The sequence below is a fragment of the Bombina bombina genome, chromosome 3 (genome assembly GCF_027579735.1).
Source record: "Bombina bombina isolate aBomBom1 chromosome 3, aBomBom1.pri, whole genome shotgun sequence".
Lineage (NCBI taxonomy): Eukaryota > Metazoa > Chordata > Amphibia > Anura > Bombinatoridae > Bombina > Bombina bombina.
The window spans coordinates 1,217,268,405-1,217,284,940 of NC_069501.1; the positions used below are offsets into that span (position 1 = coordinate 1,217,268,405).

The 16,536-nt window shown below is 37.1% G+C and overlaps 1 protein-coding gene across 1 annotated transcript in view; it reads left to right on the forward strand.

Annotated features, from left to right (window-relative positions):
* GAB2 (GRB2 associated binding protein 2) overlaps positions 1-16,536 on the forward strand; it is a 491,597-nt gene that overhangs the window by 465,464 nt on the left and 9,597 nt on the right. The window contains exons 8-9 of the mRNA XM_053708678.1: positions 9,511-9,613; positions 10,327-10,452. Of these exons, the coding sequence (XP_053564653.1) occupies positions 9,511-9,613; positions 10,327-10,452 (229 nt within the window). The remainder of the gene's footprint in view (positions 1-9,510; positions 9,614-10,326; positions 10,453-16,536) is intronic.

The window sequence follows — 16,536 nt, forward strand, 5'->3', positions numbered from 1 at the left end:
TCATAAAATATTATGATCATAGACAGTGGGTAATTACAGATATATGTGCAATTTTGTGGAATTGAAAAACAAATAATAATGATTCTATTACATCTATATCAATGGCGATCAAACCATCTAGTTGTCAATGTGTGAATAGTCAGGTTATAGTGTAAAATGGCAAGTCACATAGTTAACACATGAAGGCCTTTTATTTACTTTAAAAGGGTTCTAGTAGGACAAGACAACTCAGTATCGTCTTACATTAGCCTAAAATATAAATAATTTATAGACCCCTTTTATGTACTTGTCTATGGACTATTCAGGTATATACCAAATTCACCTGTACACATCCAATTATTAATGTGGCCAAATTATTCATTATTCAGACCCACATATCCCTCAAAATTAAAGAGGTATTAATTGGAATAAAAAGCACACATTGACAGACAGCAAAAGAGAAAATAATAGCTATTCAGATATATACCCAATAATTGTTAAACTCATTCATGCCATTGGGTATGACAGTATTTAAGTTGAAAACCCATTTGGTTTCCATCTTTAACAGTCTCTGTTCCGTGTTCCCCCCCTCTTATTCCTGGTTTAAGATTCTCTAATGCCCAGCATTTTAAAGCATTGGTTTTCCCACTATGACATTGAAGAAAGTGTCTGGCTACACTTGTAATTTGTTTTTTATCCTCCACATCTTTGTGGGCTGTCCTTATGTTGCTCAAATGTTCAGTTATACGTTTGCCCAGACTCCGTGTGGTCATGCCAACGTAATATAAATTACAACTACAAGATATGCTGTAAATTACGTTGGAACTTTGACAATTAATATGTTCTTTTATGGTCCACGTATAGTTAAATCTGTCCACTATAGATTTTTTTTTTCCATATGCTGGCATACTTTACAATGCCCACAGCCTATAGAGCCCTTGTATTTAGGAGATTTCTTTGCATTCCTAGTTATAAGCTTGTCACTGATGTTACTAGCTCTCCTGTATGTTACCAACGGTCTCTCCGGTAGCAATGGTTTTAATAGTGTGTCTTGGGTAAGGACATGCCAATGTTTACGTAAAATGTTGGTAATGTTATCACTTTGTGGTGAGAAGGTGGTAATAAACCTAAGAGGGGTATTAGATTCTTTTATTTTGGGAGTTAAAAGCTCCCTTCTATCCTTCAGTAATGCTCTATTGTAAGCTTTGGCTAGTAACTTTCTAGAATATCCACGTTCCAGTAATCTTTGTCTCAGATCTCTAGCTGCTATCTTAAAGTTCTCAATAGTACTGCAATTACGTCTTAAACGTATATATTCACCCATTGGAAGCCCCCTAATAGTTGCTGGATGGTGATAACTATTAGCATTTAAAATATTATTCGTGGATGTAGGCTTCCTATATGCCGATGTTTCAATAGTATTATCGGTTTTGTGGATATATAGGTCCAAAAATTCCACTTTGGTCTTATTTATAGTAGATGTGAGGTATAATTCAAAAGGATTGTCATTGAGAACAGTGATAAATTCAGTCAAGAGGTCAAGTGGTCCATTCCATACGAATAATATATCATCTATATATCTGGACCAGTGGGAGACATATTGGGTCAGATGTTTTAGGTTTTCATTGAAAACCACTGTTTCCTCCCACCAGCCCAGATATATATTAGCGTATGTCGGGGCACAAGATGTGCCCATGGCTGTACCACATGTCTGCAAATAGAATTTGTCATCAAATACGAAAAAATTGTGACTGAGTACCAATTTTAACATATCCATAATAAATTCTTTTACCTCTTGAGTCATGTTAGTATTCTTGTCTAGGTAGTATGTGGTTGCTCTACAACCCCACTCAGTTTTTATGCTAGTGTAGAGCGATTCCACGTCACAAGTTACCAACAGAGCATTAGTGTCAATCTGGAGATCATTGATTTTATTTAAAAGATGCATTGTGTCCCTGGTATGTGATGGTAGGGATTCTACAATGTATCTAAGCCGAGCATCAATATATTTACTAGCCTTCTCAGTTAAGGAACCAATCCCTGAGACTATTGGTCTCCCTGGTGGTTTGATGGTATCCTTATGAATTTTTGGCAGTAAATATAGAGTGGCTATTTTCGGTTGTGTGATTTCTAGAAAGTTAAATTCTTTTTGATCTATAGTACCATTGGCTAGAGCTGATTTGATCAGTTTATTGTAACTATTCAGGAACATATCCATAGGGTTACAAAGAAGAACTCTGTAATTTTGGGGGTTATTTAGTTGGCGTAGTGCCTCCTCTCTGTACATATTGTCAGGCCAAATTACAATATTCCCCCCTTTGTCACTACTTTTAATCTGGACATGTTTTAGTTCAGATAATTGCTTTAGTGCCATGTTCTCTTCTTTACTTAGATTAAAACCAGAAGTTTCAGTGGTCCCTTGAATACTGAGAATATCTTGGCACACTAAGTTCAGAAATGTAAGTGCACTATGTGAAGTACTATTCGGAGGTACAAATTTGGACTTGGTTTTCAATATGTGGCGCCAACTAGTGTTTTCACTAGTACTTACAGAGCTACTGGTTTCTTCTAATAACGCAATCAAATCATTAATAGCTGCTTGGTCTGTAGAATTCAAATTCTCTGAATCAGAGTTACTGAAATATTTTTTTAAAAGAATCTTTCGGGTGAATAAGTGTAAATCTTTTATTGCCTCGAACTTATTAAATTGTGGTGTGGGTATAAAGAATAAGCCTTTTTTGAGGACCGATATTTGTTCAGGGGTAAGAATTACATCTGAGAGATTAATAATATTTAATTCCTGAGTATTCATTTCTTGGTGTACTGGGATTTGTGATTGAACCTCACCTGTCTCCTTGTTCTGGGTTTTATGCTTACGCCCCCTTCTTGTTCTACGCCTAAAGGGATATCTGGATTAGTGACTTTATGTGGCTTAATTCTGTTTGTATTTTTTAAGATGTACACATCCAATTATTAATGTGGCCAAATTATTCATTATTCAGACCCACATATCCTTCAAAATTAAAGAGGTATTAATTGGAATAAAATGATCAAGGCCCAAAACCATCTTAAAAAATACAAACAGAATTAAGCCACATAAAGTCACTAATCCAGATATCCCTTTAGGCGTAGAACAAGAAGGGGGCGTAAGCATAAAACCCAGAACAAGGAGACAGGTGAGGTTCAATCACAAACCCCAGTACACCAAGAAATGAATACTCAGGAATTAAATATTATTAATCTCTCAGATGTAATTCTTACCCCTGAACAAATATCGGTCCTCAAAAAAGGCTTATTCTTTATACCCACACCACAATTTAATAAGTTCGAGGCAATAAAAGATTTACACTTATTCACCCGAAAGATTCTTTTAAAAAAAATATTTCAGTAACTCTGATTCAGAGAATTTGAATTCTACAGACCAAGCAGCTATTAATGATTTGATTGCGTTATTAGAAGAAACCAGTAGCTCTGTAAGTACTAGTGAAAACACTAGTTGGCGCCACATATTGAAAACCAAGTCCAAATTTGTACCTCCGAATAGTACTTCACATAGTGCACTTACATTTCTGAACTTTGTGTGCCAAGATATTCTCAGTATTCAAGGGACCACTGAAACTTCTGGTTTTAATCTAAGTAAAGAAGAGAACATGGCACTAAAGCAATTATCTGAACTAAAACATGTCCAGATTAAAAGTAGTGACAAAGGGGGGAATATTGTAATTTGGCCTGACAATATGTACAGAGAGGAGGCACTACGCCAACTAAATAACCCCCAAAATTACAGAGTTCTTCTTTGTAACCCTATGGATATGTTCCTGAATAGTTACAATAAACTGATCAAATCAGCTCTAGCCAATGGTACTATAGATCAAAAAGAATTTAACTTTCTAGAAATCACACAACCGAAAATAGCCACTCTATATTTACTGCCAAAAATTCATAAGGATACCATCAAACCACCAGGGAGACCAATAGTCTCAGGGATTGGTTCCTTAACTGAGAAGGCTAGTAAATATATTGAAGCTCGGCTTAGATACATTGTAGAATCCCTACCATCACATACCAGGGACACAATGCATCTTTTAAATAAAATCAATGATCTCCAGATTGACACCAATGCTCTGTTGGTAACTTGTGATGTGGAATCGCTCTACACTAGCATAAAAACTGAGTGGGGTTGTAGAGCAACCACTTACTATCTAGACAAGAATACTAAGATGACTCAAGAGGTAAAAGAATTTATTATGGATATGTTAAAATTTTTACTCACTCACAATTTTTTCGTATTTGATGACAAATTCTATTTGCAGACATGTGGTACAGCCATGGGCACATCTTGTGCCCCGACATACGCTAATATATATCTGGGCTGGTTGGAGGAAACAGTGGTTTTCAATGAAAACCTAAAACATCTGACCCAATATGTCTCCCACTGGTCCAGATATATAGATGATATATTATTCGTATGGAATGGACCACTTGACCTCTTGACTGAATTTATCACTGTTCTCAATGACAATCCTTTTGGATTATACCTCACATCTACTATAAATAAGACCAAAGTGGAATTTTTGGACCTATATATCCACAAAACCGATAATACTATTGAAACATCGGCATATAGGAAGCCTACATCCACAAATAATATTTTAAATGCTAATAGTTATCACCATCCAGCAACTATTAGGGGGCTTCCAATGGGTGAATATATATACGTTTAAGACGTAATTGCAGTACTATTGAGAACTTTAAGATAGCAGCTAGAGATCTGAGACAAAGATTACTGGAACGTGGATATTCTAGAAAGTTACTAGCCAAAGCTTACAATAGAGCATTACTGAAGGATAGAAGGGAGCTTTTAACTCCCAAAATAAAAGAATCTAATACCCCTCTTAGGTTTATTACCACCTTCTCACCACGAAGTGATAACATTACCAACATTTTACGTAAACATTGGCATGTCCTTACCCAAGACACACTATTAAAACCATTGCTACCGGAGAGACCGTTGGTAACATACAGGAGAGCTAGTAACATCAGTGACAAGCTTATAACTAGTCACTATGATAGGAATGCAAAGAAATCTCCTACATACAAGGGCTCTATAGGCTGTGGGCATTGTAAAGTATGCCAGCATATTGTAAAAAAAACAATCTATAGTGGACAGATTTAACTATAAGTGGACCATAAAAGAACATATTAATTGTCAAAGTTCCAACGTAATTTACTGCATATCTTGTAGTTGTAATTTATATTACGTTGGCATGACCACACGGAGTCTGGGCAAACGTATAACTGAACATTTGAGCAACATAAGGACAGCCCACAAAGATGTGGAGGATAAAAAACAAATTACAAGTGTAGCCAGACACTTTCTTCAATGTCATAGTGGGAAAACCAATGCTTTAAAATGCTGGGGATTAGAGAATCTTAAACCAGGAATAAGAGGGGGGGAACACGGAACAGAGACTGTTAAAGATGGAAACCAAATGGGTTTTCAACTTAAATACTGTCATACCCAATGGCATGAATGAGTTTAACAATTATTGGGTATATATCTGAATAGCTATTATTTTCTCCTTTGCTGTCTGTCAATGTGTGCTTTTTATTCCAATTAATACCTCTTTAATTTTGAGGGATATGTGGGTCTGAATAATGAATAATTTGGCCACATTAATAATTGGATGTGTACAGGTGAATTTGGTATATACCTGAATAGTCCATAGACAAGTACATAAAAGGGGTCTATAAATTATTTATATTTTAGGCTAATGTAAGACGATACTGAGTTGTCTTGTCCTACTAGAACCCTTTTAAAGTAAATAAAAGGCCTTCATGTGTTAACTATGTGACTTGTCATTTTACACTATAACCTGACTATTTCACACATTGACAACTAGATGGTTTGATCGCCATTGATATAGATGTAATAGAATCATTATTATTTGTTTTTCAATTCCACAAAATTGCACATATATCTGTAATTACCCACTGTCTATGATCATAATATTTTATGATCTTGAATACAAAGTGAAGTTTTATATATGAATTATGTGCATGCTTAATCAAATAAGCTTATAGAATATAAATACAATTCTCCTTAATAAGTACGATATTTATAGCAACCATTAAATACACACTGTGAATAACATAATTTTGGGTAGCTATAAATTACCGTATAAGGACTCGCTATTTATAAGCAATGATGGATTTGAAATCATGATTCTAATCAATATGCACCTTACTTGTGGTTTGATGTTTTACCGTGTCTGATAAGTAAGATTATTTGATAAGTTATTTATCCGGTGTTGGATTAATTTCCAAATTGAACGATATTACATAAATGTAAATCTCAAATTCACCGTTACAGGATGGTAATTAACATCACCTATTAGTTTGTAAGAGACAGATCGTGTTTACTTTCACAGAACAGATATATTCAACCAATAATAATGCAGGCTGTCATAAGAGTAACTGCCTGACATCCAATCCTGGCCCTTCTAACGGAAGGTGGGAGCATAACTGAACGCCTATTGACAGAAAAAAAGGCGTTGTTTCGTAGCACCCACCGGATTGGCTAACAGCAGTACTATGTTTGAATAAAAAGCCGCGCGCACTACAGCCTCGGCTTATTCATTTTAGAATCTCTAAGTGAAACATTGACAAAGGCTCATGGAGCCGAAACGCGTTTGTTATTTTAACTTTAGAGTTCAATACCGCATTGTCACTCTAGCCACCTGACGCCAGTGTTTCCAGTTCCCGGCCAGGAAACAGAGGAGTGACTAGCGGTTTATTTTCTTTTAAAGTTGGTATGGTTCTAAGGTTGTGGGTAGTTTAAATAAACTTAGGGAGGTTTATCCCTTTTTAACCTACTTAAATAAAGCATGTATGTTTTATATTGTTACTTACTAAAGTGAGAGTGAGTGCTATCTAAACCCCTAATCTGTCTATCCTCTTATGTAAAAAAGAGTTCCATAAAGGGTCAGATCTCGGCTTTGTCTATTTTGTTACACAAACGTCTGGCGGATGTCCCAGCCAGATGTTCAATCTTTTTGTCAGACCTTGGTCAGAATTAGGCCTGTGTTCAAATCAATTACTCCTCCATGGAGTCTTAATTTAGTTCATAAGGTTCTTCAAGGGGCTCCGTTTGGGCCTATGCATTCCTTAGGTATTAAGTTATTATCTTGGAAGGTTTTATTTCTTGTTGCTATTTCTTCTGCTCGGAGAGTGTCAGAACTCTTGGCATTGCAGTATGATTCTCCTTATCTTATTTTCCATTCAGATATGGTAGTTTTACGTACTTAATTGGGATTTCATACTAAAGTAGTTTCTGATCGTAACATTAATCAGGAGATTGTTGTTCCTTCTTTGTGTCCTAATCCTTCTTCTCAGAAGGAAAGACTTCCGCACAATTTGGACGTGGTCCGTGCTTTAAAATTTTACTTACAGACAACTAAGGACTTTTACCTGCATAACTCTCTCTCCGTTATCTTTTACACCACTGTTGCGATTCCTGTTTTCTTACTCTAGCTTGGGTATGGATCCCATTAGTAATTAAGATGATCCGTGGACTCATCGTGTCAAACGAAAAGAAAATGTATGCTTACCTGATAAATTTATTTCTTTTTTTTTACACGATGAGTCCACGGCCCGCCCTGGGTTTTTAAGACAGGTTGTGGGTTATTGTAAACTTCAGACACCTCTGCACCTTGGCTTTTCCTTTCTCTTCCTAACTTCGGTCGAATGACTGGAGTGGGAGGGAAGGGAGGAGTTATTTAACAGCTCTGCTGTGGTGCTCTTTGCCTCCTCCTGCTGACCAGGAGGTAAATATCCCATTAGTAATTAAGATGATCCGTGGACTCATCGTGTCAAAAAAGAAATACATTTATCAGGTAAGCATACATTTTCTTTTTTACCTTTAGCCTCGAGCGCTCCTAAATATATACTTTTGTTTTATCTGTTTCTTATCCTAATTCTAGGGGATTTTTAGGAGTTTGGTATATATTCTCTGCGCACACTTCTCATATTGTATATAGGTTTAACTGTATGACAGGTTAGGTTTTTATTTCACAGGTAAATTTGTATTTATTTTTACTAGGTAGTTAGTAAATAGTTAATAACTATTTACTAACTAGTCTACCTAGTTAAAATAAATACAAACTTAGCTGTGAAATAAAAATAAAACCTAAGGTAGCTACAATGTAACTATTAGTTATATTGTAGCTAGCTTAGGGTTTATTTTATAGGTAAGTGTTTCGTTTTAAATAGGAATTATTTATGTGATGATAGCAATTTTTATTTAGATTTATTTTAATTATTTAAAAGTTAGGGGTGTTAGGTTTAGGGGTTAATATATTAATTTAGTGTTAGTGATGTGGGAGGCCAGAGGTTTAGCAGTTAATAACTTTAGTATTGACTGCGGCGACGTTGGGGTGTCAGATTAGGGATTAATAAATGTATGTAGGTGGCGGCAGATTAGGGGTTAATAAGTGTAGGTAGGTGGCGGCGACATTGGGATGGCAGATTAGGGGTTAATAAGTGTAATGTAGGTGGCGGCGATGTCGGGGGCAGCAGATTAGAGGTGTTTAGACTCGGGGTTTATGTTAGGGTGTTAGGTGTAAACATAACTTTTGTTTCCCCATAGACATCAATGGCGCTGCGTTACAGAGCTTTACGCTCCGTTATTGCAGGTGATAGGCTTTTTTTTAGATGGCTCTACCCATTGATGTCTATGGGGAAATCGTGCACGAGCACGTCAAACCAGCTCAAAGCAGCGCTGGTATTTGTGTGCGGTATGGAGCTCAATGCAGCCATATCGCCGGGTTGTTGCAAACCTGTAATAGCGCTATTAAAGGTGAGCAGTGGAAATAACTTGCAAGTTATTACCGAGCCACTAATAATGCAAAACTCGTAATCTGGCTGACAGTTAAAAAGTGTATTATTATAACCGTGTTGGTTATGCAAAACTGGAGAATGGCTAATAAAGGGATTATCTATCTTTTTAAACAACAAAAATTCTGGTGTTGACTGTCCCTTTAAAAGTACAAGTGTAATCAACAGTTAATGTTCTATATTTTATTAGTTTTTGATCGGTTAACAAAGGGTTATTTTGTTTTGGGGACACAAAAATTCTGGTGTTGACTGTCCCTTTAACAGTACAAGTGTAACTAACAGTTCATGTTCTATATTTGTATTAGTTTTTGATTGGTTAAAAGGGGTTATTTTGTTCTAGGGAAAGGGAAATCAATGAAAATACAAATATAAAACAATATGCTGATTTGATACAATAAAGCTCTTTTATTCATTGCACAGTTCGTCTCAGATATTAAGGTACGTTATAAAGCAGTTTACAATTTGCTTTTAATGTCACTTTGAGATGTATTTCTCTTAAAACAGATCCTTTGTACCATGGAAGCAGACATCTACATTACTTCAGCTGTTTTATTTATTTATTTGTTTTTATTATTTAAGGTAGTATTTTCCCCATCAGTTCTACAGTTAGATTAACAATTTTTCTTTTCATTTCAGACATTCTCTGAAGTCCAGCTCATCTCAATACTGCCGCCCAGTGTCCACACAGAGTATTACCAGTACCAGTTCTGGAGACAGTGAAGAGAATTATGTTGCCATGGCAAGTATTAGTGTTGCATGTTGGGAATTTGTGTGCAATGTATTCTTTTCTGGGACCCCTAGATTTGTTATCAGTTATATGTGACAAAGCAACTGACAAGTAAAACTCCCCTTGTCATTAGCAAACTGTACCAGACCCATGTTACACATCACTTTTTAATATTGCAAGAATTTCTTTCATATAAGTAAATAAATACATCTAATTTAACATTTTCCCTTCAAACAAACATTAACTCGTTAACCCCTTGGCTGCTAGAGACGATTGCAACTGATAGTGCCCATTAGAGAAACAAAAAAGTGTATTTGTTCAGGACCCAATGTTGTTACGTTAAAGGGACATGAAACCCAAATGTTTGCATGCATTTTTAAACAACTTTCTAGTTTACTTCCATTATTTCATTTGCTTAGGTAGCCTCAGGAGCTGGGAGTTAGCTTCTGATTGGTGGCTGCACATATAGGTCTGTTGTCATTGGCTTACCGATATGTTCATCTAGTCCCAGTAGTGCATTGCTGCTCCTTCAATAAATTATACCAAGAGAATGAAGCAAAATTGATAATAGAAGTAAATTGGAAAGTTGTTTAAAATTTTATGTTCTATCCGAATCAGCGAAGACATTTTTGGGTCTCATGTCTCTTTAAGTAACATGCTTGATTTATTAAATTACTTTTTTGTGTTTCTGTGGCCCTTTAATTGAGATTGTATTTCTTTTCTAGCAAAATCCAGTATCTGCGTCCCCGGGGAACAGTGGAACAAACAGCCCAGCTCAGAAAAAGAGTAGCGGCAGCGTAGATTATCTGGCACTAGACTTCCAGCCTGTGTCACCCAGTCCTCACAGGAAGGTAAATAATGTTTTCTGTTATTATTTATATTGTTACATTATGTGGGGTGGAGTATTTAATTTTGCAATTTTTGTGCATTTTAACATTTGATTAGGAACATAAATAAAAAATGATGGGGGTTTTTTTATCAGAAAAATGATTTAGCCACCAATCAGCAAGCGCAACCCAGGTCTGAACCAAAAAATTGACCGGCTACTAAGCTTACATTCTTGCTTTTTAAATAAAGATAGCAAGAAAACAAAGACAAATTGATAATAAGAGTAAATTAGAAAGTTGCTTATAATTGCATGCTCTATCTGAATCATGAAAGAAAAAACTTGGGCTTAGCATCCTTTTAAATGATGTTAAAGTTTCACTATATTATACTGATGTATATTATAAAAAAATATTACTAATATTTTACGGGAAACATAATTTATAATTAGTTTTAGCATCTGCTTAATAGGTATTCAGTTTATATACATATAGAATATGTTACATTGAAATATACTAATTTGACTTTACATCTATTACTTTTTTATATACAATTGTTAAATTTATATAAAATGTGCAGTATTTGACTGTTTTATTATGGTTGCATAAGTTGGGATATTGGTATCATAAACATTAAGAATTTTTCACTGTGTTCACATTTAAGGTGGTGAGAAACCACAAACCATTATTCCTGGGAATTCCACTCCTGGCCACTAGGATGAGGCAAAGATTCCCTTAAAAACCCTCCCACTTCACTGGTAAACCATTCTTACCTTTGCCTCCACAGGAGAAAGGTGAAGAATGGAGGTGCTCCAGGTGTTCTTCTGTTAAAGGGGTCCTCAGACCGATTTGAGGCCCTTTTTCCCTTCAGAGAGTTACTGTTTGAACAGTTTATGGAATATTGAGTAGTGGAAGAATTACACCCAGTGAGAGTTAGTCACAGGCCCGCTACAGGTGTTGCAAGGGGTGCTCTGACAAAATGCAGACGGACATTTGGCCGACAGCATTCTGTCAGACAGACATTTGGCCGACGGACAGAATGCCGAATCACGTTCTGATTTTGGCCAAGGGCAGATACGCTCCAGAGTGCTCTGCTCCAATCAGAGCCTCAGGCATCGTAACTGCCTCTGGGAACCTTACCATGGGTCGCAGCCTGCATGTCTTGTAATTTTCTGTCTGTCTATCGAATCTATCTATTTATCTATCTATCAAATCTATCTATCAAATCTATCTATCAAATCTATCTATTGCATCTATTTATCTATCTATCTAATCTATGTATCTATCTATCAAATCTATCTATCTTGTGGCCGGACTGTTATCTGACAGCCACTTGTGTGTCAGACTATTGTCCGTCGGCCAAATGTCTGTTGGCTAACAGTCTGGCCACGGTCGCAAAGGACCGGTCCCTAGCCTCCTTCTGTTCGATCATAGTTCTACTCCACATATACAGATCCTCTGCTTATTAGGTAAGTATGTAGTTAATATTTATGTGGACAGTCACTTAGCCTTTTTAGACTATTAATAGGCACACTTAGCGTTATACATCATATCCAGGGCACTATTGTGACATGCAATATTTATTATATGTAATGTATGGGATGTTGGGCTGCAGGAACCTTATATTTTTAATTCACTCTATGTTTTACTTATTTCTAGTGTGCATCGGTTATTTGGAGCTTGATATTTTGGCTTTCGCGTGCGTTAGTTTTATTAGTACGCGTCGGCTTGTTTGCGTGCCTTGTTTGTTTAGCGTGTGTCAGCTTTGCACGTGTGTCCATATAGCTCTATCGGTTTTGTGAGCAGTTCAGATGTGCACATGTCGGTTTGATTACAGGCCTCGTATGTTTAACCTGTCGGCACTTGTTTGTGCGTGTATACTTGTAGTATTCTGTTAAGTGCGCTGCTCAGGTGTGCACGTATCTGCTTTTTAGAGTGAATTGGTTTTGCTCGCGTATACTTTTTAGTTAGCGCATCTCGGCTGTTTGCGCATTTGTCGGTTTGTGCTGTGAGCTCCTAGTATATGCTGTTTGGTTTTTCCCCTCTGCACTATCATGCTGTGTTGGGTTAGCGCACGTTGCTTTATGGATGCATAAGCTTTTTTCTTTGCTTTGGCTTTTTTCTGGTGGTGGAGGTAAGATTTTTAATACAGTCAAGAACTGCATTGATGGGGAGAAAGGTTCTATGCTTATGTATTTACCTTCCTATTTTCCTTAATTAGGATTTTTTATGTAAAACCTTTATTATCATTTGTCTTTCATGTTGTTTGTAGTTTCTGTGGTTTTCAGGCTAGGCCTGTATTTTTTATGATGGAGCATTCTGGTCCTGTCCCCACTATTTTAAATGTGAGTTCCTTAGAAGCTAGATCCACCTTATACTACTAATACTAAGTGTGTTATTTAGCAAGCTTATTGTTATTATACCCCTGCTTAGCTTTGCAATGAATCGTGTAATGCATTCTAATATCTAAAGCTTCTTTTGCTTCTAAAGTTGTCAGTCCTCTGTTTGTTCTATACAGGGGAGTTCTTCAGTTTGCGCTCCAGGATTTAAAGATTTTGTACGCTCTACTGCTTCTGAAACGTTGGCATCTATGCCTCCCTCCGTCGAGTAAGTGTAATAGACCTTTGGGAAACTATCCCTAAGGTAGATGGGGCAATTTCCATTTTGGCTAAAAGTACTACTATTCCTCTTCTGGTTAGTACTTATTTTTTAAGATCCTATGGATAGGAAGTTAGTCTTTTCATATGACATACCATAGGAGACAGAAGATACTCTCAACTTGTTCTAATATTCAGTTATTTTTCCATCCATAGGTCTTTGCATGGAGGTATTAGGTTTGATGATTGCAGCATCAGATGCTATTCCATGAGGCGATTTCAGCTTCGTTTGCTTTGTCTGGAAAGCAGGGATCATTCTCAGCTTTCTCAGGAAATCCTTATGGATTTCTGAGCAAAACTATTCCTGTTTATTTTGGTGGCTTGTCAGTGCATTGTTCTAGGGGCATTTTTTATTTGTAAAAATTAGACTGTGATTTTAACAAATGCTAGTCTTCAGGTTGGGGTGCAGTCTGGGGGTCTTAGAGAGCAGAGGGAGTTTGGCCTTATCGGGAGGCGAGGATACCTATAAATATTTTGGAACTCTGTGCAATCTTTAGGGCTCTTCAAAGCAGGCCTTTTCTGTATTTTCAATTGAACAGCTGTTATAGTGGATGCTTTCTTCTTTCATCAAGAGGGAACTTGCAGTCCCCTTGCGATGAGGGAGGTGTCCTGAATTTCATCTTGGGTAGACTAAACTCTGTTCAATTTTCTGCAGTTCAGATTCCAGGGGTGAGCATTTGGGAAGCAGATTTCTCAGTCACTGGTCTATTCATCCAGGGGAGTGGTCTCTTTATCTGGAAGTTTCCATCACATTGTGGATAGTAAAGGCCTTCCAGAAACAGATCTGATGGCTTCTTAGTTGAACAACAAGCTCCCCAAATATTTTGAGAGGATCAGGGTTCCTCAGCCGGAGTTTGTAGCTCCTTAATTCTAGTAGCTCCTTGGTTCTTTTGTCTGGCTTACATCATTGTTCTGTTACCAAAAGAAATATCCAGGATCAAGCAGGAAGTATTATCAGTAATTCTAATTGCTCCAGCTTGGCCTTGCAGTACTTGGTTTGCAGATCTTGGTGTAGATGTACAGTTGTCTTCCATGATCTTTTCCTCTGCGCCATGTCCTTCTTTCTCAAGGGCTCTTTTAATCATCAGGTTCTAAAATCTCTCGATTTGATGGCTTGGAGAAAAGATTCTTAGTTTTTTTCTTATTCTTTTATTGAATCCTTGATTCAGGCCCGTAAACCTGTGGACAATGGTTTGAAAGCCCTTTATTTCTTGGTGTTTAAAGCATGGTTTTAGCTGGCATTCTCTTAGAATTTCTTAAATTCTTCAGTTTCTTCAGGATGGTTTGGATAAGGGTTTATCCACTAGTTTTTTAGGTCTAGTTTTTGATTCATAAACTTTCTTGGAGGCAGGTTAGCCTCATGCTTTACTTTTTTTTCTGCCCATTCTACTAGATCAGTTGTTTTATTCCTGGGCTTTATAGAATTAGGTTTCTATTGTTATAATTTGCAATGCAGCTATTTGGGTCCATACCAGTGTTGCCTAGCGGGTAGCTTCTCTGCTTTACAAGCTGAAGGCTGCATGTTTGGACACAATTATGGGTGCCGGATCTTCTTTGCTTAAATTTTCTAAAAATTTTCCTTTTTAATGTTTTCTGAAGTTCCTCTTGGTAGGAAAGTCCTTCAAGCAGTAATTTCTATCACTACCACTTCTAAAACAGCGCTAATATGCCAAAGGTGTGATTTTATACAGGTGAAACTCGAAAAATTAGAATATCGTGCAAAAGTTCATTTATTTCACTAATGCAACTTAAAAGGTGAAACTAATATATGAGATAGACTAATTACATGCAAAGCAAGATAGTTCAAGCCGTGATTTGTCATAATTGTGATGATTATGGCTTACAGCTCATAAAAACCCCAAATCCACAATCTCAGAAAATTAGAAGATTTCATGCAATCAATAAAACAAGGATTTACATACCTGTAGAACAATGTAGGACCTCTGAAAAGTATAAGCATGCATACTGTATGTAATCAGTACTTGGTTTGGGCCCCTTTTGCAGCAATTACTGCCTCAATGCGGCATGGCATGGAAGCTATCAGCCTGTGGCGCTGCTGAGGTGTTATGGAAGACCAGGATGATTCAATAGCGGCCTTCAGCTCTTCTGCATTGTTCGGTCTCATGTCTCTCATCTTTCTCTTGGCAATGCCCCATAGATTCTCTATGGGGTTCAGGTCAGGCGAGTTTTCTGGCCAATCAAGCACAGTAATCCCACGGTCATTGAACCAGGTTTTGGTGCTTTTGGCAGTGTGGGCAGGTGCCAAGTCCTGCTGGAAAATGAAGTCAGCATCCCCATAGAGCTTGTCTGCGGAAGGAAGCATGAAGTGCTCCAAAAGCTCCTGGTAGACGGCTGCGTTGACCCTGGACTTAATGAAGCAAAGTGGACCAACACCAGCAGATGACATGGCTCCCAAATCATCACAGACTGTGGAAACTTCACACTGGGCTTCAAGCATCTTGCAGTGTGTGCCTCTCAATTCTTCCTCCATACTCTGGGTCCTTGGTTTCCAAATGAGATGCAAAATTTGCTCTCATCAGAAAAGAGGACTTTGGACCACTGAGCAACAGACCAGGTCTGTTTTTCTTTAGCCTAGGTAAGACGCTTCTGACGTTGTTTGTTGTTCAGGAGTGGCTTGACAAGAGTAATATGACATTTGAAGCCCATGTCCAGGATCCGTCTGTGTGTGGTGGCTCTTGTGAAAGTCCCCAACACTTTTGAATGGCCTTTTCCTGACAATCCTCTCCAGGCTGCGGTCATCCCTGCTGCCTGTGCACCTTTTTCTTCCACACTTTTCCCTTCCACATAACTTTCTATTAATGTGCTTTGATACAGCACTTTGGGAACATCCAACTTCTTTTGCAATTACCTTTTGAGGCTTTCCCTCCTTATGGAGGGTGTCAATGATGGTTTTCTGCACAACTGTCAGGTCAGCAGTCTTTCCCATGATTGTGATTCCTACTGAACCAGACTGAGAGACCATTTAAAGGCTGAGGAACCCATTTCAGGTGTTATGGCTTTATTAGCTGATTAGAGTGGGACACTTTGAGCCTAGAATATTGCATTTTTTCACAATATTCTAATTTTCTGAGATTGTGGATTTGGGGTTTTCATGAGCTGTAAGCTATAATCATCACAATTATGACAAATCACGGCTTGAGCTATCTTGCTTTGCATGTAATGAATCTATCTCATATATTAGTTTCACCTTTTAAGTTGCATTAGTGAAATAAATGAACTTTTGCATGATATTCTAATTTTTCGAGTTTCACCTGTATATAAATGTGAAATATAATAAATAAGTATGACTTTTATATATATATATATATATATATATATATATATATATATATATATATATATCCAACAATGTATACAGGTAAGCAGTTTACATATTATAGTGCAATGCAGAGCCAAAGTATTTTACAATATGCAATAAAGAAAAGAAAAGCAA